Here is a 27,909-nt window from a genome sequence, read left to right on the forward strand (position 1 = left end):
TCAACATGGCATGTTCTGATTAAAAGGGTTTCCGCCTCCCACGACCCCATTCACAACCTGTTAAAGTTTGATGACTCGTTAGGGCCAACTAGACTGGCCGCCGGCATACTCCGCGGCCACGAAGCAAGCATGTTCCAGCATCACATACGCCCGTGGGCCGTACGCACGTTGCAGGGTCGTAAATTGTAAGGAGACGTCCTTTTGGGGGCACGAGACCCTGGGTTCTGGTTGAAGAGACATACATGGCTTGGATCCGGCGTGCCCGCTTTGCCACCAAACGTTGACTGGACTTGCGGTGGAGAGCAAAAAAGTTGAGGGACTGGCACCGGCGCAAGTTGGTGTTGCAGGTCGATGGCGTGTCATGTGTCAAGCGTGTCCAGGCTCCATGTTATTATATAGTATGCTTGTTCCGGATTTCCTGGATAACAGTGGGAAGTAACTGATGGATATTTTGGCTCAAAGAAGACGAGTGGGGGTTGCGTCGATCTTGTGCGTGTAGCCGCCAGCCGCCAGCCGCGATGGGGAGGAGCTCGAAAGTCGAGTCTTCATACATTGGTGGCTCGTCTCCGTTGAGCCATTCGTGGCGTGACCACTGGAAGAATGAACGAGGTGTCGACCGTCCGAAGAAGGCATTGCCGTATAGTTTTGCGGAAAACACCGAGTTTCGACAATAGCTGAGCTTGATGTGATGATTGGTCCATGGGGCGCCAAAGCGAGGCGATACGCGCAGGCAATTGACCTGGCAAGCAAGCAAGCAAGCAAGCTTGGGCACGGTCGCTCTTGCCAGGTGCAATCTCGTCTCCGACGTCTGTCGTCTCTTCAATCCGAAACACGCCCCAGAGCACAACCATCCTCAAGGCACCATCCGTCCGATCTGCGCCTACTACGAAGGTTACTGTTCTTGTCTTGCTTCTCTTTGACCTCGTACTACGCACTGTCGAGCCTTGGACTGAGCAGCAACACACGCATGACGTCCACCAACTCGAATCTCAGGCCTGAAACAACAGTAAAGAGGGTCCCGCTGCCGATGGTCATCCGTCGCCAGCCGTGTCTGTCGATCCCCACCGCCGAGAGACTCTTTTCTTCAACACTCTCGATGGTACCTTACTCGCGGAAAGCTTGTTGATGATAATATAACCCGTGCTGCCATATCAGAGTGGAGGAATCCCGTGTCCAGAGTTGTGCAGGTAACAATGCGCTTCCTCCATCTCCCATCACAGGTGTGGCTTAGGAAATTTGCCCGTGCTGAACCTTTTTCAATGCCTAGTTTGTACAAGGCTCAAGGAAGCTCGCCTCGCGCCACCGTCCGGAATAAAGCAATATCCCGAGGACAGGTATCCGGCTGTTGCGTCCTGCGCCACGATTGGCTATAGGAAAATATATATGCTCTGGAATCGCATAGATGATATTTGAACTATATTCAATGAAGCCGGTCCTAGTCCTGTTGGGGCCGGCGAGTTCTTTGCTACGATTTCAAGATTGCGTTCTCTGCAGACTAGGTCGTGTGGAGAGGACATACCTTTCTTCTTGGGAGAAAACCGAAAAGTATTTCTTGGTGCGCAAAATCTTCGAGTTGAGTCCTCACCGCAGGTATAACGATTTTCTGCACCGTGCGTCGCATTTTCACCCCCTTCAACGGTCATGGGCAAAGAATAGAATAGAATTGAGTTTCCGTGACACTGTTTGCAACTATTCATGCTTTGACTTCATACCTTGTTTGCAACATGTTCCGGCCAGGACGGTGGCAGTCAAGTACTTCTTCTTGTCCACCCCAATGCGGGATCTGCATCATGCTGCGAGACCGAGTTCTCGAGTTCGGCATCTCCTTGCGGTATCATTTCGATTAGCCCGTGCCACGGGGGGCCTGGCATAGTTTGCGTCTCCAGACTTGTACGTGCCGGAATGTAACCACCTCACACGTCACGCGACTACGCCTCAAACTACCTCCAGCAGCCGGGACAAGAAAACACCAAAGACGAGAGAAAATCTATTGCTGGCGCCGCAACATTTATGATACAGACAGAAAACCCACCATCACGCAACGGCAAAGGGCTCCCCCAAAATACAGTACAAATCATCTCAAGGCCGCCCCGCCATTTCAGTCGTGGCAGGTTCTCCATGGACACGTTTCTCTGGCGCTCACTGCCCAGTCCACGGTTTGTGCCTTGGCCCTTTGCACGTCTCCTCAGTCAGCGCGAATTGGCTGCGTCGGAGAAAGATACTTCCCATCCGCCGAAAAAAAAGAGTCCTAGTCCCGCGTGCCCATCACTTGTTTAGCCGATCAGGTTGGGTAGGACAATAGATTTTTGACGTTGAGACTTTGGGAGACATTTATCGGAGCTTAGACCACAGCTTGGGAGCGGCACACCCGCTGGCGCAGTGGGCAAGATGGAAGACTAGACATTCTGTTAGCCGGGCGGACTTTGCAACGCGGATGGCTCAATTTGAGCCGACTGATTCACTCCCTCTGATTTTTTTAGAGCGGGGGGGGGGATTTGTTCCGTAGACAGCGAGAACTTGGGACTTGGTATCATGGGTTCTGTCACGTACACTCCTCGACGCAATCCTCTTTGGCCTCGCCTTCGCTCTCTTGGTGCTGAACACGCTCAACACACTCGTCGAAGTGGTGCTTGGCGGGGGCACATTGAGCAGAGTTTTTGCATTCTACCAGGGAACAATGCTGTCAGCATAAACCGCGTGGACCAAGTCCTTTGGCCCATAACAGGCGTTGTCGTTGTTCAAGGGGAAAATGGCTCGCCAGATTGCCGAGGTCGGCCGGACGGACGAGCCGCTCTGGTAGCCGGAGCAAAGGGGGAGTGCAAAAGTATCAACGGACCTTCCTCAAGAGTCTCCTTGGGGTCGACAATCTCTTCTTCGTCCTCGTCTTCGTCCTCGTCCTCCTCTTCGTCTTCCCCCTCCTCTGCGTCCTCGGCGCCCTCGGTAGCTTCCTCAGCAGCGTCCTCAGACGCCCCTTCGTCCTTGGACTCGGTCTCGGCGGCCTGCTCCTCCTGCGCCCGTCGTGTCAGCAGGTCAATTGTAGTGGTGAGAGCCCCCGGGAGGAGTTGAGCGTGCGATTGAATCCGTTGCGTCAATGGCCATAGCGGATGCCGCAAGAGGTCGGCTATGGTTGGCAAAGGGGAACGGGATCGAAATCATACCTTGGGACTCTGAGCAGGAGCTTCGGCCTCAACAACGCCACATGGCGTAACGGCCTCGACGATGTCGCAAAAGGCGTCCCAGATACCCATCGTGACAGGTAGATAAATCACAATGGAAGACGATGGTCTTGTGTTTTGAGGTATTTCACCAAACCGTCAGAACGCCAGAAGTCGGTAGCTCTCGGGCAAAGTCCCGGCAGCGAAATCTGATCCGGAATTGGCATGATCTGATTGGGTAGCTGAGATCCACAAGACACGTCAGATCACGCCCTTAGTCACGTGACAGCCGCGTACCTGAAACTGCCGGGGAGCCACGGGTTTTTAACACATAGTCGGATGTCGAGACAGCCTGACTCACTCGGGAGATCATTTTGATTACGTGGACATTTTCAGAGCAACGTGGAGCATGGTCAGGGTGGGTTTCTTAACGTAAGAGTTGTTCCCAGACCCTGATGCCAACGAAATGTCGACCTAGGGGTAGGCAAAGCGGGAGGGATGCTGGGTTTTGAATTATCTCCTGCGGAGGCCGCCTGAGGTTTGCGATACCGTGAGTAGCCCGTCTTTTTGCTACTTTTTCCACCGACCAATGGCCAAAAAGTGTTTTCGCATGAATCTTACCAGATGCCTAGGGACGCTCCCATTATAAATATAATATGTGGCATAAGAGGCAACGCGAAAGATTGTCAGCGCGCCGTTCATCACTTTACATTGACTACCTTTAAGCCGCTTTGCCTAGTTATAGATCTGTCTGTCGGCCTTAACCTCGCCAAACCACGCCAAACCACGCCTTTGGCAGTGTGATGACAAGAGAGTTTGTAAAAAATAAGAAGATAAAAGAAAAGAAAAGAAATCCAATTTCTCGACCTCAAACATCAGAGTGGTTCCGTTCTTCTCCCAGCGCCGTGCAAACCATGAGATGGCTCAAGTAGGACTTGGTGAATATCATGGTATTCATAGTCCATTTCTATCGAGACCATTGGTCAGTGGCACCGCGATCCACCTCTCCCCGAAGCTGGTCTCCTAGACGCATACTGATCGGTCATGCTTGCGCTTCGTCATGGCCAGGTGGAGGCTCCGTCTGGTCTACGACGGCAGGAAATGTCTGGGCAGCAGGTCCGTGATGATAGTGTGTCGTCGTCGACCACGGTGTCGGCCCGGTCAGGTCTACGACGGCAGGGAATGTCTGGGCGGTAGGTTCGTGATGATAGTGCGTCGTCGTCGACCACGATGGGTTTGCACCGGGGCCTTGATATGCGGCAAAACCCTCATGTGGCATGTCGGCGCCGAGGCCACTCCAAGTCCAGCCCATCTCCCTGCTCCCTTCCTGGTCCTGTGACAAGCCTTGCTTTACCTGTGTAAATCGATTTGCGAATTCATCCCCCTCGCTCTCGGTAAAGGAGAAGCAGACCAAGAGAGCATGACCACTGGTGCAACTCGACTTCCATACCTTGCCGCTCATGAACTCGAAGTAGTCCGGGTCTGGCAAATCGGAAATAGCAGCAACGAAACAGGAATGGCGTTGTGACCCTTCTGTGGAGTTCTCGGGGACATATAAAACCTGATTTGTATGATCAGCACGCGGAGGGAGGGAATCTCAATGCATGAATTCTCGGGAGCGCGTTGGAAATACTAACCCTCTGGCTCGTGAGGAACAACGTGCCATCTAGGATTTGAATTTCAGAATAAATTAAACCCTTTTTACGTCACAGGTTTTGTAGACGGTGAAGGTTCTTTTATATTAACTATAATAAGAAATAACTGTTGACCCCCAGGCGGTATATCGCCGGACTCTGGTCCCGTGGGGAGGACCAGCTCGCATGATACCAAGTCCTTTCTGAGCAAAACTTCTTCGCCTTCAAGAGTGATGATACCAGCCCGCTTCAGCACAGCCTCACTACCTCCGTCAACTTCAGCAGGAGAACTTGGAGACAGTGGGAACACCAGAAACTGGCCAAATTGGTCGTCCATGACGAAAAGCAGAGAAACTCGACGCCCATGAAGAAGGTGCTCGTGAAGAAAGTCAACCAAAGGATTTGAAATATGAAATGGGATGGGGCTCACATACAACTACGAAGAAGAGAAATGAGCCAGGGTCTCGTGGTATTCGGCGTGGAAGTGATGATGAACAAGGAAAGAACAGAAACAGGGAGATTGAGGAACAAAACAAGAACAGGGAATGAGAAGAGAAGAGAATAAAGACGGAGGCCAGGATAGACGGGCACACAGGAGACGAACGGGCCAAGCAGGATGGCAGGACGAGAGGAAGCGGAGCGGTCGAGGGTGAGGGTGAGGGTGAGGCGAGGTGAGGCGAGGCGCGGTGAGCAAGTTCAGTTTGAAGCCAAGGGGACGTCTAGTCCCTTCCTCTTTGTTGCGGTGGGTGGACAGCATATTTGAACGGACGGGCGTGGGCACAACACGACAAGCGCAACACTCGACAAGCAGAGAGAAGGCGAGACAGCTCCATGTCGGCGTCGGCTCGTTCCCGAATCACTTACGACTATTTTGTGCTACGTGACTCTCTCCAGCTAATGAGGCAGGGGGTGAATAGCAGGCTCCTGAGCCAAACAAAACCAAGTCAAGCCGTTCCAACCATGTTGCGTCCACTTGGTCCGACAGCTGGTCAACATTAGCAAGTCAATCCATCGACCGGCTGCCAACTACATCTCGACTTGCGCCCTACTCATCTCACGAGTTGAAAGGAAAGGACCGGCGGAATCCGACAAGTTGCAGTTACGGCATCAAGGGGCAGACCAGTTGCCCAGGTGTCCACGTACTCCGTGCCGAGTACGTACGCGGTCCATGGCTGGGTCGACTAGACATGATTTGTGTCCGGGAGATGGGTCCGTCTCGAGTGCCGCCATGGCCTGGGGTGAGGGAGCACGAGCGGCTGCCTATGTCTCACTCTCCACGTGCCTGGACCACACTTGTCTGGCCAAGAATGCTCTTGCTGAGTGCTCGAGGACTCGGGACTTGGTCAACCGTACGAGATGGTACAATACTGCAACGTCTCTCCCGGCTTCTTTGGCGGGACTTGCAAATGACAGAAAGCAAACCACAAAGACAACCCAGGCCGGGCACACGCCGCTGTGCCGCTGGATGTCCGCTACTCAGTTCCATCCTAGCCTGTTGAGCTCAGCCATAAATCGAATGACCCTTGTTCGTGTGGGGATGAGGCGCATCTCAACCCAGCGGGCAGGTAAGGAACAAAGGAAGCTCGTCCGCTTTGAAAACGCGGTTGATTATCGCGATGAGCGTGGTATTGCGTGCCGCATTCGTGTGGTATTCGCTATGGTCCATGTGGCTCCGGCTCCGGTTTGAAGAGAATGTTCAACCAAGCGGCGAGAACCGACAGACAGTTGAGAGTCGTGATTCTGTACGGAGTGGTTGGGCTTGAAAGACTCGAGTTGACTTGTTGAAACTAAACTTGGCTACGAAGAAAATGGGTTCGTCCTTGGTCTCAGACACGTGCTACTATTTCATGCCAGCAGATCAAGGACAGCATTGTGCCGAATCAGGATTCAGACATAAAGTACGAGCCTGCGAGGCCAGACTTGCAGAACAACTGCTGTGGTTCTGATTGGCCCAGTCGGCAGACGAACGGGAGCTCCCGCGAATCGACTGAGTAAGTAAGTACTACGTAGTACCGGACTAGATACCTTGCCCAGGTGCCGGACTCAAGCCGCCGAGGCGTCCAAGTACCTCCTCAAGTACGGAGTACCTAAGGCACCTCGGTGCTCACGACTCAGCGCCGTCCGGGACCCACCGGACCCGCGACGTCATGCAACCACTTGCGACGGACGCGGCCCGGGGTCAGCCGAGCCGAGGCGCAACGACGTGCAACGGAAACACCAGCCTCCAGAATCCAGAGAGGTGCCGAGGCATGCGTCCATCTTCCAGACTCGCCAGACCGCGGCTCAGTCTCCTTCCCCGCCTGGCGTCACAAACCAAGTCGACCATGTCGACCGCCGCGCTCGCCCGTCTCGAGCGGTACACCGCATGCGACGTCTCAGACGCTCTCCTCAAGCTCAAGGTCCCCGGGGCAGGATTCATCGCAGACCTCAGCCCCTACAGCACCAAGCCGGGCAAGGAAGCCGAGAGCCCGACCGTCGCGCCCGTGTCCACCGTCCTGTTCGCCGCCAAGGGCGAGGCTCCCGCCGAACCAGCGCCCAACGTCCCCAAGGACGGCCACTGGAGCGACGCCACCCAGCCGGGCACCTTTGTGGTGATGAGGCAGCCCCCGGGCCAGACAAACGCCATCTGCGGTGGCATCATGGCCCTCCGCATCAAGATGCGCCGTGCAAAGGGCATCATTGTCGCCGGCCGCGTGCGAGACGTGCAGGAGCTCAAACGCACCGACCTCCCGGTACTGCAATCCCCCTTCCGTGCGAAAAAAGAAGGAGCCGAGAAGGGGAAGACGGTGAAGACGGCGTGCAGAAAAACTGACCCGTTTCGCGACGGACTAGATCTTGGCCCGCGGCGTCTCGACAGTCGGCTCCGGCGGCGGCAGCGTCCCCTGGGCCACGCAAGTGCCCCTTGACATCGACGGCGTCGTCGTCTCCCCGGGCGACGTTGCCCTCCACGACCCCGCCAATGGCGTCGTCATTATCCCCAGGGACAAGCTGGACCAGGTCCTCGAGATGCTGCCCGGGCTTGTCGCCGCGGACGACAGGGTCAAGCAGGACGTGCTGAAGGGCATGTCGGTACACGATGCGTTCAAGCTCCACCGGGGGACCTGAATTGCGATTTCTGTACTCCGTACCCCGAGCCGACGAGAGCGACGGAGCTGCTTCCGCCGGCCGAACACTGGTCGTCAGTGTTTCCCGGGAGCTGCGCCGCACGCCTCTCCCTACCCGCCATGCCCAGGATCCCAGAAGACGGACAGCGAGGGGGGAATACAAGAGTCAGACCAGCAGCACACGACAGTCACACGGCAAGACAGTCACGGCTTGAACTTGAACTCAGGCCCATGTTTCATAATTCGTCAAATTCATTCATGCAATCAATGCAGTCGTAGAGCACCAACAGTCCCAATTATACAAAAAGAAAAAAAGGAAGAGAGAAGAGAAGGAGAGAGTCCCCAACGAGAATCCCGAAATGTACGACAACCCAATGGACTGGTTGGTAGTCATGAAAGAGAAATGACGATGCAGATGCACGAAAAACCAAAGGAGTGACTGGCGGCAACAGAGAACCGTCCATGCGTGCGTACCCAATCTCTCGTGTCCTTTCCATACGATGAGTGACGTGAGGTGACGTGACTCATGAGCTCGCTGTCGTCGTCTTGATTACAGCCACGCGTCCTCGGCCGGCTGGACGTCCCCGAAATCAAGCCTGGGCATTTCCAACTTTGGCGGCGCCTCAACCTTGGGCTTCTGGCCACCGGCCGTCTTCCTGGGGCTTCTCGACTCAGGAGGAGGCCCGAAGCGGACATCCCTGACGTCCCAGCCATCCTCGGCTGCAGCGGCAACCCACGTCCGCAGGGCGACGTGTACGCTGCCGTAGAACTTCTCCTTGCAGATACGGAGACTGCCGCCCAGGCACCGCTCCCACCCCGAGATGCGGAACTCGGCCCGCAGGGCATTCCGCTCCCGCGTGGAAGGGGTGCAGGCGATGATGGCGTTCATGAGGTCGACATGAGAAGCGAGGTAGTTTGTCGCATCCCACTCGACACCCCCGACGTAGGGTGCAGCAGGAACCGGTGGCCGCTCCTGAGGGAAGTGGCGAAGCATGTATCCAAACGGGCCGTCTCGATGCTCGTCGCCGCCGGCAGAGCACCCCTCTTGAGGAGCAGTCGACCGTGCCGCCTTGTCGCTGGCCAGAGCGACGACATTCAGGTTGTGCAGGAAGATCCAGAAGACTTCCTTTGTCACGGACACGACTTCCTTGCACCAGACCCGGTACGGCCGTTCTTGCCTCATCTCCAGGACAAAGGGAAGCGGACGCCGGCCCTCTTCCGTATCCTTGTCCCGGAGATGGCCGAGCACGTTCTTGACTCTGACGACCCGTTCCGCCGGCGGAGCCGATTCGATATATGTTAGAAGAACCGACGTGACAATGTTTCGCGTCGTAAACTCGCTCGGTCCCTTCTTCTCAGGGTCAAAGAGCAGGTGCAGCAGCTTGGGGAACAGCTGCGCCTGAACGGCGTTGACGTGTTCCATGGCCTTGGCGGTGGTGGCGAGCCCCTTTAGACACAGCAAGTTCTCATGCAGCAAGGCATCTTCGTGTTCCTCTCTGCGCGCCCCCGTCAGCGTCAGTCTCGAATGGAACGGAATGCTCCCCCCCTCTTGGCTGGGTTGTGCGTGACTCACCTCCATTCAACCCCCATGATGCGGTTCAGCAGCTCGACAATCTCGTGCATGCCACCTTGCTGTATAAAGTCTTCAATCCATGCCACCGTTTCATTCCGCAGCAGCAGACGCAGCTTGTGCAGCTTGCCCACCTCCACCAGCTCCGGCTTCTGCACCTTTCTGAGGTACGCAACGTAATCAGACGGGCCTTGCTGAGCCTTGATCTTGGATAGGAACCCGGACGCCTTTGACGGCGAAGAAGAGGAGGAAGGACGGGGATCAGAAGCAACACTGTCCGTGGACCGGCTTCTGAAGTGGTGGCCAAGAGTTGCTTCCCCCTTGGGCTTTTTTGCCGGCGAGCTCGAGCCCTTCTTGCCTCTGGAGAATGTGAAGCTTCTGCCCCGGCTGCGCGCTGGTCGCTCCTCAACCTCGTGAGGACTATTGAGATCGCCGGAAATGGCCCCTTCGGCACTGCTCGTGCTACCTGTCGTGCCTGTAGTTCCGGGCCGATCCGCTCGGGCGGCCTGCATTTCTGCGTGATCCTGGCGGATAAACTCGAGTTTGATGGTGTCGGCCAGGTTACGCATCTTGTATCGCTGATTTTCGGGAATGTTGCGACGATCCAGAAGGGCCTCCAACTGCGCGTCAATGTCTTTGGGGTCAACTCGCAGCTGAGGCAACGAGTTGGTCGGGGTCGTGGCCGCGGACTTGGAGCGTCCGTGGCCAGAGGCACCTTTACCGCGAGGAGTTTGCGTCGGATGCATAGACACGGGCCGCGCAGCACGAGCATTCGTCTTGGAGGGTGAGGACGAAGAAGGCCAAGGACAGTGTACAGCGTCATCCTGCGGCTTCGGGCCCTGGAACGTCTTGGGTCGATCCCTGACGGCTCGACCTGGCGTGTTTTCGGAGCAACCAATCTCCTGCCTCACGGTTCGATCCGAGGTGAACTGGGCGAAAATCGGCGGTGGTCGTTCACTGACCGGCGTCCCATCGGGCGTCATGTTCTCCTTGTCTCTTTTGCGGTTGTCCTCTTCAGTGGCCAGTTTGTACAAGTTCTTTAGCGATTTCGGCCGTGGCAGCAGGCCAGCGAGGTTCGTTGCCGACTTGGCCTTCTTGGGCTTCTGCGGCGACCCGTCCCGGGATTTGGCCGTCCGCGCCGCTTCTTTGTCGGCATTCGATCGGAAAGCAAACTTGCCCAGGGCGGACTTTGTGGGTGACTGCCTACCAGTCCGAGGCTCATCGCGGGACTTTCTTGGAGAGCGAGGAGCAACGTCCTGTTGGTTCTGCTGCAGCTCGCCCAGGGCACCGGGGCCACTTCTAAGGAGTTGTCCAACCATGGTCTTGTCCGGAAAGCCGAGCTGTTCCGCAGCAGAGGTAGTACTCGACAGCGCCTTGTCGATTGAAGGTTGTCGACGATGGAGAAACGAAACTATGAACGATGATGGCTTGGACGGGGAACTGCCCTCAAAATTGAGACTTTCTCCGCGACTGTCAGACGCCATTGCCCGTGGTACGCATCAACGTCTCAATCGTCGAGGCCGCTTGTCCCCAAAAAAGCCGTTGACCCAAAAAAAACGTCGCCAGACGCGGCCCTTTGCCCGTTATCGCCGTAAACCGCGGCCGGTAGGTCTGTTGGTTTGAGGCCTCTGAGTCGGTGGATGAACCCGAAAAGGCATGAATGAACACGAGGCTCTCTGAGAAAATAAGACGGATAAATTGGCGATGCACCAAATCAAGTATTTTATATCATTGCGAATAAATCAATCCAACGGCGAAACGGATAGGTTTCTCAACGAAGATGCCCTCTGGATGAGGTTTAGACCCGCCCTTGTTTACTAGCGCAGCCGTTGCTGTGGCGACCGCCGATGTGGGTCCATCTCCTCGCCCAACGGTCAACCCAACCCGAACCCAAAGTCTGCGGGCCCTCGACTCTGCACCCAACGCGAGTTGATGCCGTCCACGCCCATGCATGCGTTACATGCAGAGTACGGAGCACCCCATATCATGATCGGTATTGTGACTTTTGTTTCTGTCATTCACCGCGGCCACAGGCTGTGCGGCCGAGCAACTGCGCATCCCGCATTGATGTGACGCAGACGCAGGTGGTTGCTGGAGAAGACCCTCGCCGCGTCGACGTCAAAAGATTCGTGGTTCGCCATGAGCCGTCCGGCCAATGTCGCACCACATCATCCTCCTCCATCCTCGTCCGTACGGAGTACTACTGCTGCAGTCCACAGCGCGAAGCCAAGCACCGTGGGACTCGTCACTGCTGTCGCCGCGCAAGTCGCGCGTGCGTGCTGTCAAACGCCACCAGGGCACAGTGTCTCGCGGCATGTCGGCCGGTCTCGCCCCCAACGCCGTGCACCTAGTTTTTTTTGGAGAGTTCGAGTCTCACACACACCACTGCTAGTAGTTGGCTACACGGTTCATTATACTGCCGCGCTCAGCATGCACTCGAGCGAGATAGGGTCCGGCAGCAGACAGGGATCAGTCACGGCCAAGCCTCGTGTTTCCCCAATTCATCGACCTTGTATGTAATGCAAATACTCGCCTACCGCTTCCACCCAGCCTCATATAATACACGTACATGCTTGAGGGAAAAGAAACAAAAAAAGACAAGAACGGCCAGCCTGAGCGGCTTTAAAAAACCTTGCCCTTGTAACCCTTGGGCGATAGGACCACGTTGTATTCGAGCTCTAAAGTAGCTTTATCGTCGCCCCTGATTGGCTTGAAATCGACTACCAGATCGTCCTTGACGGCAAAGACGGTGTCAGTCTCGAGCCAGGGATCGTCCTTGGGGTACAGCTGTGTTGTGCAGCCCTTGAAGTCGGGATGCGTAACCTAGAGTTTATACAGGTCAGCTTTTTGCCATGGCTTGCCTTTTCTTTTCAAACAGCGGCTCTTGTAAAAGCCCCCGTTCTCGAATCACGGGCTTTCAGGGGAGAAAAGGGAGGGAGAGAGAGACATGCCATGATGTGAATGTGCGCGGGACGCATGGGATGACGGTCCATGAGGGTGATGAGCTGATAAGCTGGACCATCGGTGGGCAACGAATAGGCCGTGGGATGGTAGCAGTAGAACCAGTACCGGCCGTTGTCGTCGGCTCTGAACTTGCCACGCAGGTTATTGGGGGTCTGGTTCTCCGGGTCCTGGAAGTCGTATTTGCCGTTGGCGCTCGCCTGCCAGATGTCAAAGACGGCGCCGGGGATGGGCTTGCCGGTGAGGAGATTGGTGATGGTGCCGTGCATCCTGCACACGCGGCCTTCGGGGTTGGGATCCTGGATGATGGTGCCGCCGTTCTCGCGGAAGGGCGCATCGGGAGACCAGAAGGGCCCGAGGATCGAGGATGAAGTTGGGTCAAGGTCTCCCTCGGCGATGATCTTGTTGGCAATTTCATCCACGAGACTTGATCCGCGTGTCAGCCGGCACGGCAAGGGGGAACATTTGCGGCAGAAGAAGGGGAGGGGACAAGACTAATCATACGATTCAAGACCGAGAACATCAGAAATTCGGTGCGCCTCATTTCTCGTCTTGGTAGACGTCTGTCCGATCAAGTTGACAAAGTGAACGCCGGCCATCCACTCGTCATTGGTCAGCTCAACCTCCCGCGCAAAATCGTGTAGGTGTCTGATCAGGCTGCTGAGGACCTGGCGATTTCTAGGCGTCATATCAGGACCCATGGTCTTGATGACATGGCTGGTGAAGTTGGGATCGAAGCGGCTGCTTGGCTCGGCCGAGGCGCCGTTTGTGTGACCGTTGGTAGTCATCGCGGCAGACCAGAGGCGTTTGAAGATACGCAGCAGGGGGAGAAGAGAGATGTGGCGAGAGAATGAGGGTAGATGGCGTCTTCGGAAGTTGCTGCCGCCCGGGCGGTGACTTGACGCGATAGTATGGCAGACTTGTCGTCAAGCAGAGCAAGGTTGAAGCTGAGAACTACCGGCTCAGAGATGGAGGACACAAGAGCCGTCGACGGGGAATCACGTCGAATATATACTTTCCCCAGGGTCCTCCGCCACCCGCGGAGCAGCAAAGACTTTATAAATAGTTGTCAGCATCAGGAAGCGGATGACATTTGCGCGTCCGCCATTTGGCAACCATTCACCCACACGCCCCCCTCCTTTCCCTGACCGCAAAAACAAAGGAGCGATGCTGATCATCAGGGACTTGGACTAGATCTTGACGGTCGAAACCCCGCAAACCATAAAAAGGTCCAGATGTCTGAATCTGGCGCCGCTAGCACTGCTTCACCAGTCCCTGGCGGATATGTAGAGTGTTCGAGTTTGCGATCGCGGGTGCCGATCTGTGGATAACCTGATTCCGATTGGCCAGAAGCTCGAGAGTCTCCGATGCTGACCACCCCACCTGTGTCCACCACCCGGGCAGTTATTTGCCGCCAGAGGTTCCCGAGACCGTGTGCCGGCTGTTCACGGTCGGTAGGGTGGTCGGTTGACCAAAATATTTTTCACCTGGGCTGTCGTGCGGCACTTGGCGCTGTTTTGTAATATTCTCAGTTCCGAGGCGCGAAATCGGGGGAAACGGTACGTCATCACGGGAGCAACGACGGGGTAGGAGAACAGAGGGCCTGCCTTACGTACCTAGGTAGGTAAGTACCTTGTAGGTAGGTACTTAGGTACTTTGGGATAGGTACACGAGCACTTTGGGAACCAGGGTAGTAACTACGGAGTACTCCGGTGGAAGAGCGTGAACCTGACTTGGCAGGTACGAAAGGCGACGACTTGCATCAACCACAGGGTAGTTTGCGATGCCCATCTGTTCTGCAATAGACGTAGTCAACCCGGATCCAAAATTTTGCCCTCCATGTCAAAACTTCATCTCAAACTGACTTCCGAGTTATCCAGACATCTGCTCCGTCCTACGGCCTGCCACTGCCCCAACTCCTCCCACAAACATGCCCGTCCATCACCTCATGGTCGGCACGTGGACGCCGCCAGGAGCCATCTTCACGTTCGCCTTTGACGATGAAAAGCTCACCGTCGAGCTAGTTAAGCGAACGCCAATCCCAGAAGATGAACCCATTTCTTGGATGGCCTTTGACGTAAGACCCCCCGCCTACGCCCTGATTCTCCCAGCGTCACTCGGATATCTTGAAAGACAAAGGCCACGTCCTGACACATCCGGCAGCACGCCAAAAAGACCATCTACGGCGCCGCCATGAAGAAATGGTCCAGCTTTGCCGTCGAGTCCCCAACATCCATCATCCACCAAGCTTCCCACCCAATGCTTCACCAGCGTATGTACGCCGCCTCCAGAAACCCATCCAGCCAAGGACCTCCCCTCCCTTCCGGGATGAACGAGACGCCTTATGCTAAAGCCGCCGCACCACGCAGCCGAAGCGTCCTCAGCATCCACAAACACGCGCGCCATCTTCCTCCTGGCCGCCAAGCAGCCCCCTCACGCAGTATACTGCAACCCGTTCTACAGCCACGCCGGCCACGGCACCGTCTTCTCCTCGTCCCCCTCAGGAGCCCTCGAGGCCGCCGTCCAGCACTACGCCTACCAGCCCGACTCTGGCGTCCACGGCATGGTCTTCGACCCGTCAGAGACGTACCTCTACTCCGCGGACCTCAGGGCCAACAAGATCTGGACTCACCGCCGGCGAAGGGAGGCGCCGTCGTCTCCCGACAACGCAACCCTCGAGCTCGTCGGCTGCGTCGAATGCCCCGACGAGACGGACCACCCCCGCTGGGTGGCCATGCACCCCTCCGGCAACTACTTGTATGCCCTGATGGAAAAAGGCAACCGAATCTGCGAGTACCTCGTCGATCCTGCCACGCACATGCCCGTGTACACGCACAAGCAGTACCCCCTCGTCCCGCCCGGCATCCCCGATCGGTGGGCCATGTATCGTGCTGATGTGTGCTCGCTATCTCATTCGGGCGAATATCTGTTTGCGTCCTCGAGGGCAAACTCGTTTGACCTGACAGGCTACATTGCCGCCTTCAAGCTGGGCAAGAACGGTGCCATCGAGAGGCAGATATGCCTCAATCCCACGCCAACCAGTGGCGGCCACAGCAATGCCGTGGCCCCAAGTGACTGGTGCGACGAATGGATAGCCATTACCGACGACCAGGAGGGCTGGCTGGAGATTTATCGCTGGCAGGACGAGTTTCTGGCGCGCGTAGCTAGAGTGAGAGTGCCCGAGCCAGGATTCGGTATGAATGCCATTTGGTACGACTGATTTTTTTTTTCTTGGAAGGTGTTTGCTATACAGCCGAGTTATAGTGGTAGACGTACTAGTTGTATAGCTAGTTGGGTGTATATACATTATATTAAATACCCCAGAGAACAGCCAAGCTTTTCCCCCCTGAAGAGAGCTACCGCCGGGCGAGTATTGACTGCCGGCCATGAAACTCTGCCAGTTTGCCACGGGGCCCTTTCTAGGCCCCGGCGGCACGAGGCTTGGCGAAGCTTTACATGCAGGTCCCACGACATTGAGGGATGATTGGGCACGTCTGACAATTTCAGAGAATACCAGAGTATCTAGGCTGATACTAGTTGACTGTACATACCAACGCAAAATGCCATTTTTGTTATTCCTCCAGCTAATACAGTTTCGCTCACGGCCAAAGCCGACAATAGTGAACCAAGGGGCGTGTTCTTGTTTGTTAATTGTGAAAAAGAAGCCGCTATTTCTTGAGGGGCTTCGGGTCTTATTAATGTTCTGGCGATTTGGATCTCACTTCGTCCTTTTTTGACTTGTCGGACCCGTACCCGTTTTCCGGCCCGCCGCCATTCAAATCGCTCGTGTTGAGAAGAGGAGTTGACTCGTCGGTGTATGCGACATCGTCTTGCTTCGGCCCTGGGCCCTCAAGCGGCCTGGGGCTGCCGTCGCCCGCAACAAACGTCGTTACGCTGAGGCCCTGTTTTATCTTGAAAACATTGGTGCGAGTGTTTCGAGGATTGGCAGCGCGGTTCGAAGGGGCAAGGTGTCGGAGCTGCTCTTTCATCTCATTCAACGACGCCTTGAAGGGCACGGGTCTGTTGTCGGCCGTGCCATCTGGTCCTGCAGAACCACGCCGCCTCATGAAGGTGGCCGTCTTGGGAGCCCTCTCCGGGACGCCGTCACTCATCGCTCCGACCGAACCAACCACAGGGTCGGGGACCTCAAGGTTTTCTGCAATGTGAACCAGGGCTGCGCCGTCTCCCGGTTTCCTGCCCACGGCAGCAGCGCCAGACTCAGCATGAATGCGTCGGGCTCGAGGAGCCGGTGTCAGACGCCGAATGGCCTTGTGCACATCAACATACACGTCTGATTCGTCAACGATTTCCCTGGATTCCCGTTAGATACAGCGCTTGGTTCAGTATCCAGTCTGGACTCACTCTCCAATGAGCTCCTCAATCACATCCTCCAGTGTAACGACGCCCAAAGCACCGTGATCAGAGCCAGGGTGATCTGATACCAAGACCATGTGAGATTTGCCTTCCTGGAAAAAGTTGATAATGTCCAAGCAGCTGGTGTCTGGTCTGGTCTCAACAATGGCCCCGAGAGGAATTTCTCGGACAGGTATTCTGTCCTCTGGGTCGTACGTGATGAGTGTCTTGACAAGAAGCATGCCGACAAAGTCCGTAGGGTTGCCTGAGCGATAAACGGGGATGCGAGAGTAACCGGATGACAGGATATTATCCATTGTCTTTTCATCCAAAATGTGATCTTCAGCCAACGTGTACACGTCCACCATGGGAGTCATAACCTCTGATACGGGTTTGTCCTTGAGGTCTAGGACAGCGGTGATGATGGTCACTTCGTCTTGATTCAGCCGCTCCGAGAGCTCCCCAAGAGACTTGTGAAGAGTGACTAGGGTCTTGAGGCCGCTCTTTTTATAGACTGTGCCTTGGTCTTCGCCGAGGATCCAATCGAGTAGTTTCGCAGTTGGCCACGCAATAGGGCTCATGAGGTACATGAGTATGAGGACGGGTTTCGACATATATCCACCAATCGGTAGGCCGAAGCGGACACAGATGGACTGGGGGACGATTTCGCCGAATATGACTATAAGTCAGAGGGTCAGCAAACTATCTTGCGCATCAACGGATCTAGCAAATTGAAGCTAACCAATGAGAACGGTGCTGCCGACAACGGCAGCAATACCGCCACCCAACGTCCTGTCGAGGACAACTGGCAACGACTCGTTCACGATAACGTTGGCAAGGAGCAACGTAACGAGAACCCAATGCTTGCCCTTACTCAACAAGCTCAGTACTCGTTTGGCGTTCTTGCATTGCGGCTCCGTCGAGTCGCCGGATACGACTTGTAGATAAATGCTATCCTGTCCCATCAAGCTATGGCAAAGAAACAGTCAGCACGGCTGGGAAACTTCTCCGACGTCAGGCAGCTCCAAGTGGTTGCACCCTGAGCTACAGGCATACCAACTCACGCAATAGTCAAGCCAGCAAAAGCGCCACCGAGCAACACGAGGGCCATTGAGGCCACGTAGAGCACCCACAAAGATGTCCCGTCGAGGTCATCATCAGAACGCGGCTTTGTTTGTGTCAATGGCGCAGCCGCGACAGACGACAAGCCAGCGCCCAAGACGCGGCCCATAGCCAGGACGCATGTTCGAAAGTTTGTAAAGCCTCCAGAGCCCCCGTTGCGCTGCATGTTCGATCGTCTGGAATACTCAGTATGAGAGGTGCGAAGATGACGCCGCAACAACCTGTTGTCGCGCGCTCGGCACTGAGCAACTCCGATGGTTGATGCTCAGGACAATGGTAGAAATAGGCCAACGAGAACAACCAGAGCCTGAAGACAAAAATCTATGCAGGCCGATTTAAGCGCTGATAGATGACTTTGCCAATATTACTTTGTGGCCAGAAGCAACTCCACGCCCACTGGCAGTCGCTTTCTGTGTAACCGTCGAAGGCTTCGATGATGCAGGGACCGACGGGTGGCTGCGGGATTCGAATACGGCTCGACTAATCGAAGGGCGCTTGGCCGTGCGGCCACGACGAGTCAAATCTATCGTCAAGTCGTAGCTAGAATAGGTAGACAAACAGATAAACAATCAATGTAGCAGAAGGGTAGGTTGGTCGAGTCCGGCCGGAGTGGGTGCTACAATACTGCCTGTGGAATGGTTGCGTCTGCCAACCACCGGGTACGCACTAACATGTTGCAGTACTTTACAGTACAGCGTGCCGTGGTCCGATACATGCTTCAGTTAACATGCTCTTGACGTCCTACTGTAAAGTTGCTCCTGCCATTAACGGATAATAGTGGAGACGTCCTGGGCAGAACAACAGTGGGCAGGTGCCACTGACCCGTACCTTGTACCTTGCTGCTGCGGCTTTGCTGCACGCAAGTAGCGAGCTTGGTACGTTGGTAGCCAGGGTCCATGACGAGGGGCGAGACGAGCCACGCGCGTTGATTGGCTGCATGCCCGACCTGTTGCTCGCGGGGCCACACCTCGACCCCCCGTACGGAGGGAGAACTTCGGACTTCGGAACTCAGGTACTCGGGTACCTGGGTACTTGGGTAGGTAAGTACCTAAGTACCTACTTAAGGTAGTAGGTACCTAGGCACTTACACTAGGATATCGTGATGCAGGCATGCGTTGGGAGTAGATAAATACATGCACATGCACTTGCTGGGGGGACCAACTCAGTATGTGCACACTTCTAGACAAATTACAATAGTGTTTCTGCTGGGGACGGGTCCATGCCAATGGCAGCGTTGCGGCGGAGTCTGAGCTGAGATCGCCGCGGACGCTTGCGGATGCAATAATACATCCATACAGAGTATATGCATGCTCGTTCATGCAAGCCCCATTGCCCCATCAGGTAGTAGTTGGTCAAGACTCAAGTGGCATGTTGGTTACATTATAGATCCAAAGAGTAAACGTTTTCCCCGGGGGTTGGAATAGCACCCCTCATCACAATCGTATCAAGCTGACGTCCAAAACACCTTCTGACTTGCGCAATCCCTCCATGACCTCTGCATCAACTTCGCCATCAACTCCCAGAATCATGAGAGCCTCATTGTCCTTCTGGTTCGGGGGCGTGTTGTGCCCCTGGCGGGCCTCTGCATCCAAGCTGGCCACCTGCATGTATCGAATGTTGATGCCATGAGAGCCGAGGACCATGCCCACGCCACCTATCTTGCCCGGTTCATCGTAATTGTGAAGAATGATCAGAGTGCCCTCAGGACTGAACGTTGCGTTGAAGCAGTCCAGTTTCGAAATGTAAACCCGTTTATCGGACGCATACCCCTCGATGATTTGCTCCGTCCTGGACCCAACCGGGCCGTCGGCGATGGACCTCAAGGTCACCAGGTTTGAAAAAGTCAAGTCTTTAGCTTGGTGTGCGTGTGTCTCGTTGATTATAATGCCCTTCTCTTTGGCAATGAGAGCCGCATTCACAATGTTGATGTGAGAGTCGCTGAACGAGGCTACGAGGCCCTTTACGAGGGCAGCAAAAAGTGGCTTCGTGTTCGGCATACCGGCCAGGTCGCCGTGATAGATGAGCTCAAACTTGCGATCACCAATCATCCCCCCCTTTTCCTTGACGAAATGTTGAGTATAGAGGCGTCCCATTTTCTCGACCAGCTGCACCGCAGGCTGAAGCTTCCGGAATTCCTCCGGCAGGATGATGGGAGCGTTGACGGCGCTTGTCGGTAGGCCACCGCGCAGAATCTCGAGCATCTGGGTGCATACGTCCATCGACACGTTTTCCTGTGCTTCCACCGTGGAAGCCCCCAGATGCGGTGTGGCCACCGTCTTGGGATGTCTGGCGAGCTGCGCCGCGACGGAATCAGGCGCAGGCGGCTCACTTGTGAAGACGTCCAAGCCTGCGCCAGCAATCCATCCCTCGTCCAAGCCCTTGAGCAGTGCGGCCTCGTTGTAAACACCGCCTCGGGCCACATTGAGGACCCGAGCTGTCCTCTTCATGGCCTTGAGTTCCGCCTCCCCAATCAAGTCCATCGTCGTCGCCAGCAACGGGGTGTGGATGGTGAGGAAGTCAACTTGTGGCAGCATGTCCTTGAGGCTTGGAACGAGGTCAACGCCTGCTTGGCGAGCCAGGTCAGCACTGGCATAGGGGTCGACGGCTTTGACCTGCATTCCCAAACCCTTGGCCATCCTGGCAACATTCAGGCCAACCTTGCCCAGGCCAACAATACCGAGCGTCTTCCGGCCAACTTCTACCCCAACAAGCTTGCTGCGCTCCCACTTTCCTTGCTTGATGGTTCCGTCGGCACGGCCAACATTGCGGGCCGTCGCCAGAAGCAGAGCAATGGTGTGTTCGGCGGCTGCCAAGATGTTCCCGGCCGGAGAGTTGATGACAATGATGCCCTGCGTCGTAGCTGCCGGCACGTCGATGTTGTCGACACCGACACCGGCGCGCGCCACCACCTTGAGCCTCTTCCCTGATTGTAGCACTTCTGATGTGACTTTGGTTTCTGATCTAACAATGAGGCCCTGGTAGCCGGGGATGACGGAAATGAGTTCTTGGGGGGACAGTCCCAGCTTGACATCAACATCATAATAGGGCGTGAGCAGGGCGAGACCATCAGCCGAGACTTTCTCGGGGACGAGAATACGAGCTCTCGCAGGGGGAGAGTCTGACGTCAGATCTAGGATGGCGGAGGGCGTCATGGCCAGAAGCAGAATTCAACGTTCCGCGTATGACTTGTTCTCAAACACAGCGGTGTAATGGCACAAAACCAAAGACTCAACAAGAGGCGATCAAGTTGGAGAAGAGAGGGGATAGAGGAACCAGAGACAGGGTCGGGGTCATGGCCAAGTAGGAAAGGCTGGGGGGGATAGGACTAGTTTTACTATTAACCAATTGCCAAAGCCGCCGAACATGACATTGATTGTTTTTGGCTACCCCTCGGGTCAGGCTGATTGTCTTGCACAGAGAAGTCGGTACGCCAACCCCTGGATCCAGGCCGACGAATCGACATGGCTGGCGTATAATCCGCAGGTTACTCCGTACGCCGAATCAGATCTCTGTCCTGGCCCAAACGCATCCAAATGTTGCCCTTGGTGCCGGGACTTGGTGAGGCAAGCCAAGCCAATGCGGGCTGCATCCAGATGCTGCAGTACTATGTTGCTTTGCCTGACGGGCATATGGGGCGAATCACCGAGGTGGCTGGAGACGCTTTGCTACCCATGTTGCCATGTTGCAGGAATAGAATGACGGACGCTAATGGGCGGACGGGCCATACAAACGTCGAGGCTTGTTCTGAATGTCTCTCAAGGTGAGCAGTCGACTTGGGTGTTGCGCGTGAGCGGAACTGGAACTGGAACTGGTCTGGTCTGGCTCGTGGCCCCTCCCCCGCCCTCGTTGTGGCTGACTGTCAGACCGTGTCTTCCATGTTCCCGGACTCCGTTCTCCGTAGTTACTCGGTGGTAGTCTAGGACGGTGTGTCTGACTGATGAGAGGGCGGCGGGCAGACGCATGCGGGCGGGTGAAGAGACTTGAAGAGAGGGCGGGCTTGGTTGCTACTGGCTGCAAAGTCCAGGGGACGCGTCTGTACGGCGTCGAGTCAATCGGACTCGATCCAGTTCAAAGTGGGCACATGCAGCCTGGCAGGGCGAGTTTGGCTGCAGCGTGTGGGATCAATTGATGGTTGGTGTCTGGAGTTCTGTCCAGGTTTTGTCACGGAGAGGATGAACATCGCTGCCTCTGTCTGGGCTCTGGACTGGACTGTGCTGATTGATAGGAGGCAACTTGAGTCCTCAAGTACCCAGTACCTAACGGGGTACAGGACCTAAGGTAGTGGCCAGAGCACATGACGTCGTCGCTGCTATTAGTAGTGGTACTGGAGGAGCACGGAGTACAGGCAGCCCATTGCGGGGTACGTACTCCGTACATCATCCGTCGCTCCGCTTCTCCACGTCCAATGCTGCATTCAAGTGTTGACCTCGACCGTCGTCACCTCAGCTGCGTCCAGTATTGAGCACACTTCTTCCCAGAGGAGCCGGTCTGTCGCGATGCATTTTGAAAGGCCTGCAAAGGGCTGTTCATAAGCGAGAATCCTCGTGCAAAGCAGCAAGCAATGAGTTTTCAACCTTCGGCCCGGGTGGTTGTGCATGGATTGGGACCAACTTCCTCCCCGTCTTGATTTCAGCTCTGGGCTCTCTGCCAAATGATTTCTTTTGGCAATCCTTGTGCCCAGTCTCACTTTGCTCTACGGAGTACAGAAGTATCATCCGGGCTGTCTGACCCGACGTCGGCGCCGATCGGCGCCAAACGATGCGTGAGGCACCTGCAGGCTGCAGCCAGCCCGGGTGAGTCGCTTCGTGGCTCGGTCTCAAGAGTCAACTGCCCGGAATTATCTCTCGCTGTACTCCGTATTGAGTAGCGGGCGGGTAATCTCAATCACGGCATCCCACCGCACGTTTCTCGCATGAATTACACCGGTGTTGGCCGGTCTACTGCCACATCACAAAAGCTTGGTATACGGAGTACCTTGTGTCACACGCTTTTACACAGTCTCTTGTTTTCTGTCCTCGCTTGTAGTATGACGAGGACAAGCATCACATAGCACCGTGTGGCTTGTCATTCTGAAATCTGGCCACGAAATGTGAGCAACCCCAACTTTTTACCAAAAAGGAAAGAAAAAGAAAGGAAACAAAGAAGGAAAAACAACGTCCTCGGCCCTGTTGCCGAGTCACCATAGGTTACATACCGTCCGTTTCTTGACCTTATACTCTGTACTTGTCACTGTACTTGTCATTCTGCACAACCTCAACCCAGTAGCCATCCGGATCTAGCAAGAAAGCCACGTTCCTCATGCGGCCATCTGTAAGTCGCTTCTTCCAACTACACTTGAGATCCTCGAAACGCTGGCAAGCAGCGTCAAGGTCGTCAACGGACACGCCTATGTACCGGTAAGAATGGTACCCTTGCTTTCAATCCCATCAGTCGATCAGACAAGGACACGGGACTCACAAATATGCCCAAAGCCCTGGGGATCATCATTGCCATTGTGGTACTTGAAGTTGGCATCCTTCTCGGTGCCATAGTTCCATGTCAGTTCGAGCAAGCCCTCGCGGTTGGCCTGAGCAGTGTCCTGAGCACCAGGGTAGCCGAGGAAGTAGAGGTTGAACCCGGCAGCGCCATTCTCGGAGGTTCTGATAAGCGTCATCCCCATGACCTCCTGATAGAATTTCAGCGATTTTTCAGCATCCCTGACGCGAATCATGGTATGGTTCTGTCAAAGACGTTGGTTAGTGGATCGGTACAGGGTCAAGATCGGCCAAGTGTCCCGACGAGGTAATGACCGTACCATTCGGTAGGTGGCTGGATCAGTCTCCTTGATGTTCTCGGTTTCCTCCAGGGGTTTCTGTCCAATTACTTCCACCCAGTAGCCGTCGGGATCCAAGGCAAAGGCGATGTTCTTCATCCGGCCATCAGTAAGCTTCTTCTGAAACTTGTATCCTGCATCCTCGATACGCTGGCAAGCGGCCTGAATGTTGTCTACGCTAATGCAGGTGTGACCAAAGCCACGGTGCGGTTCTTTGTTGCCGTTGTTTACGGTATAGTTGGGATCATCCTCGGTGCCGTAGTTGTGAGTGAGCTCGATGACACCTTGGCGGTTCACGTGTGAGCTGCCGTGGGAAACGGCCTTGGGACTGTTGTATCCCATAAAGTACAGATCGAACTTGGCCTCGGGAAATTCGTACTTCTTGACCAATGACATGCCCAAGAACTCGTAGAATTTGACTGACATGCGGTACGAACCATCAGCGCAACTTGTCAAGCAGCCGAAGCCAGTGCGTTTACATGGCGGCGGGTTTCAGGAGGGACTCACCGGATTCCTTGGCATCCTTGACTCGAATCCTGGAAAACTGCACTTCAGCCAGCGTTCATCGGATCGATTGTATGGGCTCAGACTTGCATCGAGTGGTTAAACTTGTACGTGTTGGTGTTGGTTGTGGCCGCCATTGTTCTTGATTGATTGCTGTCCCAGCTGAGCTTCAGCAGGTAGAGGAGGTCCGTGGACGGTGACTCTGAGCATGAATGAGATTGTTGAGGGAGGGGGGCCGCCGTACCTGGCTTGGGGGAAACCTTGAGGAGGAAGAGAGTTCCTGTGCTGTCCAAGGTGTGGCCTGGGGTTGCTTCAATGATGTGTTTTTGACCTGGAGAGGGCGAGCTGGGCTTGACCCGCGGCTTCTGCCCCGCTATGCAATTTGGGGCTCGGAACTACGTAACTACAGATTCCCGCCCAGCCAGAAAAGGTGGAGACGATTTCGACACGTATTAACGTCAAACCCACGTGCTCTCCAACTGGTTTGATCATGTTTCGGACGTTGACCCACGTAGGCACTCTGTATGTATCCTGTGAGCAAGCTCTAGCTTTATCGACGCTGCCAGATGCCGCTCGTCCTTGAACTGCTCCGCACTTTCATTCATCATGGCTACGACATCAACCCGTCAGTCAGAGTTGAAGACGTAGAGCGGGGCCCCCCCGGCGGGTATTTCTGGCACTGGCACTGGCACTGGGGCACAGCTTAATTGCCTTGTTTCAGCCAGTCAGAGCCCAGGCAGCGCCAGCCACTGGGAAGTCACTAATCGAGCCAGTGCTGGTGCCCACAAATCACGGAGCACCAACTCCGTACGGAGGATGGCGGGCATGTGCAGCCACCACCCACCACTCCGCATGCTCAGACGCCGCGCGACGACTCGACATCTCTCAAAACATTTGTCTGTCCGTCACTGCCGCCCACCGCCTGTATCCTCGCTACGTACGCCGCCTTCTCTTTTCTTGGACAAAACTTGTTGCAGAGAAGCGTTGTGATCGATCACAATTCCATTCCATGTCAGCTTACGAGACCAACGCGCCCTGGAATTCACGACCAGCTCAAGCACCCATGGCTTCCTCGACGCGCTGATCCTACTACTGCTGCTACTGCTACGACCTGCTCCCCGTCTCCCCGCCGAGTTTCCAGACAGCGGACGGCGGCAGGGGGACACTGAACCGGCGCAAAATGGCAGAGTACAACATTGACGATTCCGCTATCCAGATCGACAGCGACTCCCTCGGCGGTGTCCCTGGCGAGAGACCGGGCAGTCGCCGTCTCGACGCGGCTCACGGCAGGTCGCCTCCTGCAACCAAGACTCGATCTCTGTCCGATGGAGGAGCTACACCCTCAAAGCTGTCACCGTCGCCGCTCATTGTCGAAACACCGCGGGCAACGTCCAAGGACGACACCCACATCAAGGACGCGCAGGCACCCTCTACGCCGCGACGCTCCGACTTCAAGAGTCTCTCGTTGCAAATGGTTCCTCGACAGTTCACACCACCAACTCAGGCCTCGAATCCCTACGTCAAGCCTCCGCCTCTTTCTCCAAAACTCGACCATTCACAGATATACGCGTCGCCGACCAATATTCTTCCTCGCAGGTCGCGCGGCCTGGACTTTTCTCGTGCTGCCACCAGCTTGCATCACTCGACCCTCGCCGAATCGTCCCCCGACTCATCGCCCACCATCGGGGAGCGGGCCATGAACATCCCCCATCGCAGGAACGAATATGGCGGTCCCGAGCAAACGTCTTCGTCGCTCTGGTCCGTCATGGGAAATCACGAGAAGATGAATATTAGCAGCTCTCTAGGCAGCACCAACCAAGTCGCCGTTGGATGCGACTCGTCAAGCTCATCAGACGATGACGACTTGATGGATGAGGAAATGGACGAGCCATACCTCACAACCCCGCAAGTCTCCAAGACTACCAATATTGCGCCGACGGGGCCGTTTGGGTCTCCTGCCATGAGCAGCCTCATGAGCTTCCAAAAAAGACAACGCCGCCATCACAAACAGCCCAAGAAGAAGGTGCGCGGACCCTTGGGTCTCGGCTTCAACATGGCCGCAGCCACTCTGTCCAAGTCCCCGCCCAGCAACGGTGCGAAGGCGAGGAGGGAGAGCATCAGCTGGCAAGCGAACCAGCTACACATCTCTGCCGCCGACACCGACGAAAGCGCAAAGTCCCAGAGCGATGCTGACGTCAACGGCGGCAGCGAGGGATCACAACGCGGTGTTGTCAAGCGAGCCGTGACCCGTCGTGGCAACCTACTGCCAAAAACCAAAACCTTTGCCCGAATCCGCGCCGCACTCTTTGAAGAGGTTGCGCCGGCCGAGGCCGAAACCCGACGAGAAGCAGAGGTTGTCAAACAAGTGCGCGAAAGCGACGTCGCGCGTGGGCCTCGAGTCTCGCAAGCAGCACCCGCCGAGTCGGGCACGGCGGCCAGCGTCTTGTCCTCACCAAACCTAACAAACAACGATCCTGTCGACGATCAAGAGGATGACGTCAACATGCTGAGCGACTTGGCCTCGGGAATTTCCAGCAGCTTCAAACAACAGGCCATCAGGAATTCCAAAGGGAAACAGTTCTGGGACACCTTTTCCGAGTCGAGCAGCATGTGTGGGACGAGAACAACACCGCCCCCCTCGGGCCTCTTGCCCCGAGGTTCCTCTTCCGGCATGAGCGAGGACAATGGCCTGGACTCCCCTGGACCCGGGCTCGCGTCCGCACACTCTGCCTCGCAGTGCAGCAATGCTCAAGGGCCAAGCGCGGCAGAAATAACGCGCAGGATCAACAACAAGCGCCGTCGCGATGACGACCTCGACCCCATCAGCTTCAAGAGACGGGCCGTCAGCCCCGGGATGAGTGCTCACAACTCACCCATCCTACAGAGCCCTATGCAGCGCGAATCAGCGCCGTGGGGTTCTCGCCCCGGCAGCACCGGAGGCGACAAGGCGGGCAGCAGCGCCCAGAGCGAGTCGGGAAGCGCTGGCGGCGGCACTCCCGCAAACCCTCTAGCCGGGACAACAGGGAGAATAAACAGCAAAGGTCGTGTAGGGTTCCAGGGAATGGTTGACACCAACGATGGTATCATGCGTATGAGTATAGAATAGTGACGGGTGCTGGATGGGCGCATAGAAAAGGGGCAAGACTCCTCCTGGCCGGCGGAGTATCCTTCACGGGTGCATTACGGAGTAGTTGCTGGTGCATCGGCGGGCGTTTTGTTTCGTGGCGTATGCATCACTGATATCTGCTTCTGTGCAGCGAGTACATTGTTACACTTTTTGAATTCAGCCGAGAATTCGGCGCGTCTTGTGGACGTCAAGGCTTGATTGATGGGTTTCAAGATGAGCGTGACACGATGGCAGACCATCATGGTAGATGTTGTAATTATTCTAGTCAACGGGGCTTCACGGAGTGAGGAAAAGACCCAAGGCATGCATAAGGGCAGTCTGCGACTGGCACGCCGCAAGCTTGCAACGTCGTGGGCAGGTAAAAGGATTTGGTGTCCCAAGTAGACGCGCCAAAGCATAGACGAAGACGGACAAAGCCGGTCGAGGTGGGAAATTTTCTGTTCTTCCTTCAAACGACTGGAAATGAAGTCGTTCCCAAAATCATACGCCGTGGTCCTCGTTGCCAAACAAACGCCGGGTACTCCGTAATGGTCCCCTTTTCCCCTCAGAAGGGGGCCGCCGCCGGAT

At 55.7% G+C, this 27,909-nt stretch overlaps 10 protein-coding genes across 10 annotated transcripts; 3 read left to right on the plus strand and 7 right to left on the minus strand.

Annotated features, from left to right (window-relative positions):
* Positions 1-2,331: 2,331 nt before the first annotated feature.
* On the minus strand, positions 2,332-3,248 carry MAM_02848 (ubiquionol cytochrome C reductase hinge protein; the record flags this gene model as incomplete). Its single annotated transcript, XM_040821647.1, has 4 exons — positions 2,332-2,396; positions 2,551-2,664; positions 2,837-3,008; positions 3,159-3,248. 4 exons carry the CDS (start codon positions 3,246-3,248, stop codon positions 2,332-2,334), a joined length of 441 nt encoding a protein of 146 aa, XP_040680216.1.
* A 949-nt stretch (positions 3,249-4,197) lies between these two features.
* Positions 4,198-5,126, minus strand: MAM_02849 (uncharacterized protein; the record flags this gene model as incomplete). The annotated part of the gene is made up of 3 exons (XM_040821648.1): positions 4,198-4,716; positions 4,793-4,821; positions 4,925-5,126. 3 exons carry the CDS (start codon positions 5,124-5,126, stop codon positions 4,198-4,200), a joined length of 750 nt encoding a protein of 249 aa, XP_040680217.1.
* A 1,987-nt stretch (positions 5,127-7,113) lies between these two features.
* On the plus strand, positions 7,114-7,894 carry MAM_02850 (Demethylmenaquinone methyltransferase; the record flags this gene model as incomplete). Its single annotated transcript, XM_040821649.1, has 2 exons — positions 7,114-7,521; positions 7,622-7,894. 2 exons carry the CDS (start codon positions 7,114-7,116, stop codon positions 7,892-7,894), a joined length of 681 nt encoding a protein of 226 aa, XP_040680218.1.
* Positions 7,895-8,443: 549 nt separating this feature from the next.
* Positions 8,444-10,947, minus strand: MAM_02851 (Armadillo-type fold protein; the record flags this gene model as incomplete). The annotated part of the gene is made up of 2 exons (XM_040821650.1): positions 8,444-9,389; positions 9,467-10,947. The coding sequence occupies 2 exons, from the start codon at positions 10,945-10,947 to the stop codon at positions 8,444-8,446; spliced, it is 2,427 nt and encodes an 808-aa protein (XP_040680219.1).
* Positions 10,948-12,085: 1,138 nt separating this feature from the next.
* Positions 12,086-13,212, minus strand: MAM_02852 (chlorocatechol 1,2-dioxygenase; the record flags this gene model as incomplete). The annotated part of the gene is made up of 3 exons (XM_040821651.1): positions 12,086-12,286; positions 12,340-12,850; positions 12,929-13,212. The coding sequence occupies 3 exons, from the start codon at positions 13,210-13,212 to the stop codon at positions 12,086-12,088; spliced, it is 996 nt and encodes a 331-aa protein (XP_040680220.1).
* A 1,142-nt stretch (positions 13,213-14,354) lies between these two features.
* MAM_02853 (3-carboxy-cis,cis-muconate cyclase) lies at positions 14,355-15,644 on the plus strand (the record flags this gene model as incomplete). The annotated part of the gene is made up of 3 exons (XM_040821652.1): positions 14,355-14,501; positions 14,588-14,696; positions 14,794-15,644. The coding sequence occupies 3 exons, from the start codon at positions 14,355-14,357 to the stop codon at positions 15,642-15,644; spliced, it is 1,107 nt and encodes a 368-aa protein (XP_040680221.1).
* Positions 15,645-16,119: 475 nt separating this feature from the next.
* MAM_02854 (d-3-phosphoglycerate dehydrogenase) lies at positions 16,120-18,065 on the minus strand (the record flags this gene model as incomplete). The annotated part of the gene is made up of 4 exons (XM_040821653.1): positions 16,120-16,735; positions 16,787-17,456; positions 17,520-17,746; positions 17,842-18,065. The coding sequence occupies 4 exons, from the start codon at positions 18,063-18,065 to the stop codon at positions 16,120-16,122; spliced, it is 1,737 nt and encodes a 578-aa protein (XP_040680222.1).
* Positions 18,066-19,332: 1,267 nt separating this feature from the next.
* MAM_02855 (d-3-phosphoglycerate dehydrogenase) lies at positions 19,333-21,051 on the minus strand (the record flags this gene model as incomplete). The annotated part of the gene is made up of 1 exon (XM_040821654.1): positions 19,333-21,051. One exon carries the CDS (start codon positions 21,049-21,051, stop codon positions 19,333-19,335), a length of 1,719 nt encoding a protein of 572 aa, XP_040680223.1.
* A 2,058-nt stretch (positions 21,052-23,109) lies between these two features.
* Positions 23,110-24,137, minus strand: MAM_02856 (lactoylglutathione lyase; the record flags this gene model as incomplete). Its single annotated transcript, XM_040821655.1, has 3 exons — positions 23,110-23,285; positions 23,357-23,618; positions 23,694-24,137. 3 exons carry the CDS (start codon positions 24,135-24,137, stop codon positions 23,110-23,112), a joined length of 882 nt encoding a protein of 293 aa, XP_040680224.1.
* A 1,258-nt stretch (positions 24,138-25,395) lies between these two features.
* On the plus strand, positions 25,396-27,321 carry MAM_02857 (uncharacterized protein; the record flags this gene model as incomplete). The annotated part of the gene is made up of 1 exon (XM_040821656.1): positions 25,396-27,321. One exon carries the CDS (start codon positions 25,396-25,398, stop codon positions 27,319-27,321), a length of 1,926 nt encoding a protein of 641 aa, XP_040680225.1.
* Between the last annotated feature and the right edge of the window lie 588 nt (positions 27,322-27,909).

The sequence above is a fragment of the Metarhizium album genome (genome assembly GCF_000804445.1).
Source record: "Metarhizium album ARSEF 1941 chromosome Unknown scaffold_5, whole genome shotgun sequence".
Lineage (NCBI taxonomy): Eukaryota > Fungi > Ascomycota > Sordariomycetes > Hypocreales > Clavicipitaceae > Metarhizium > Metarhizium album.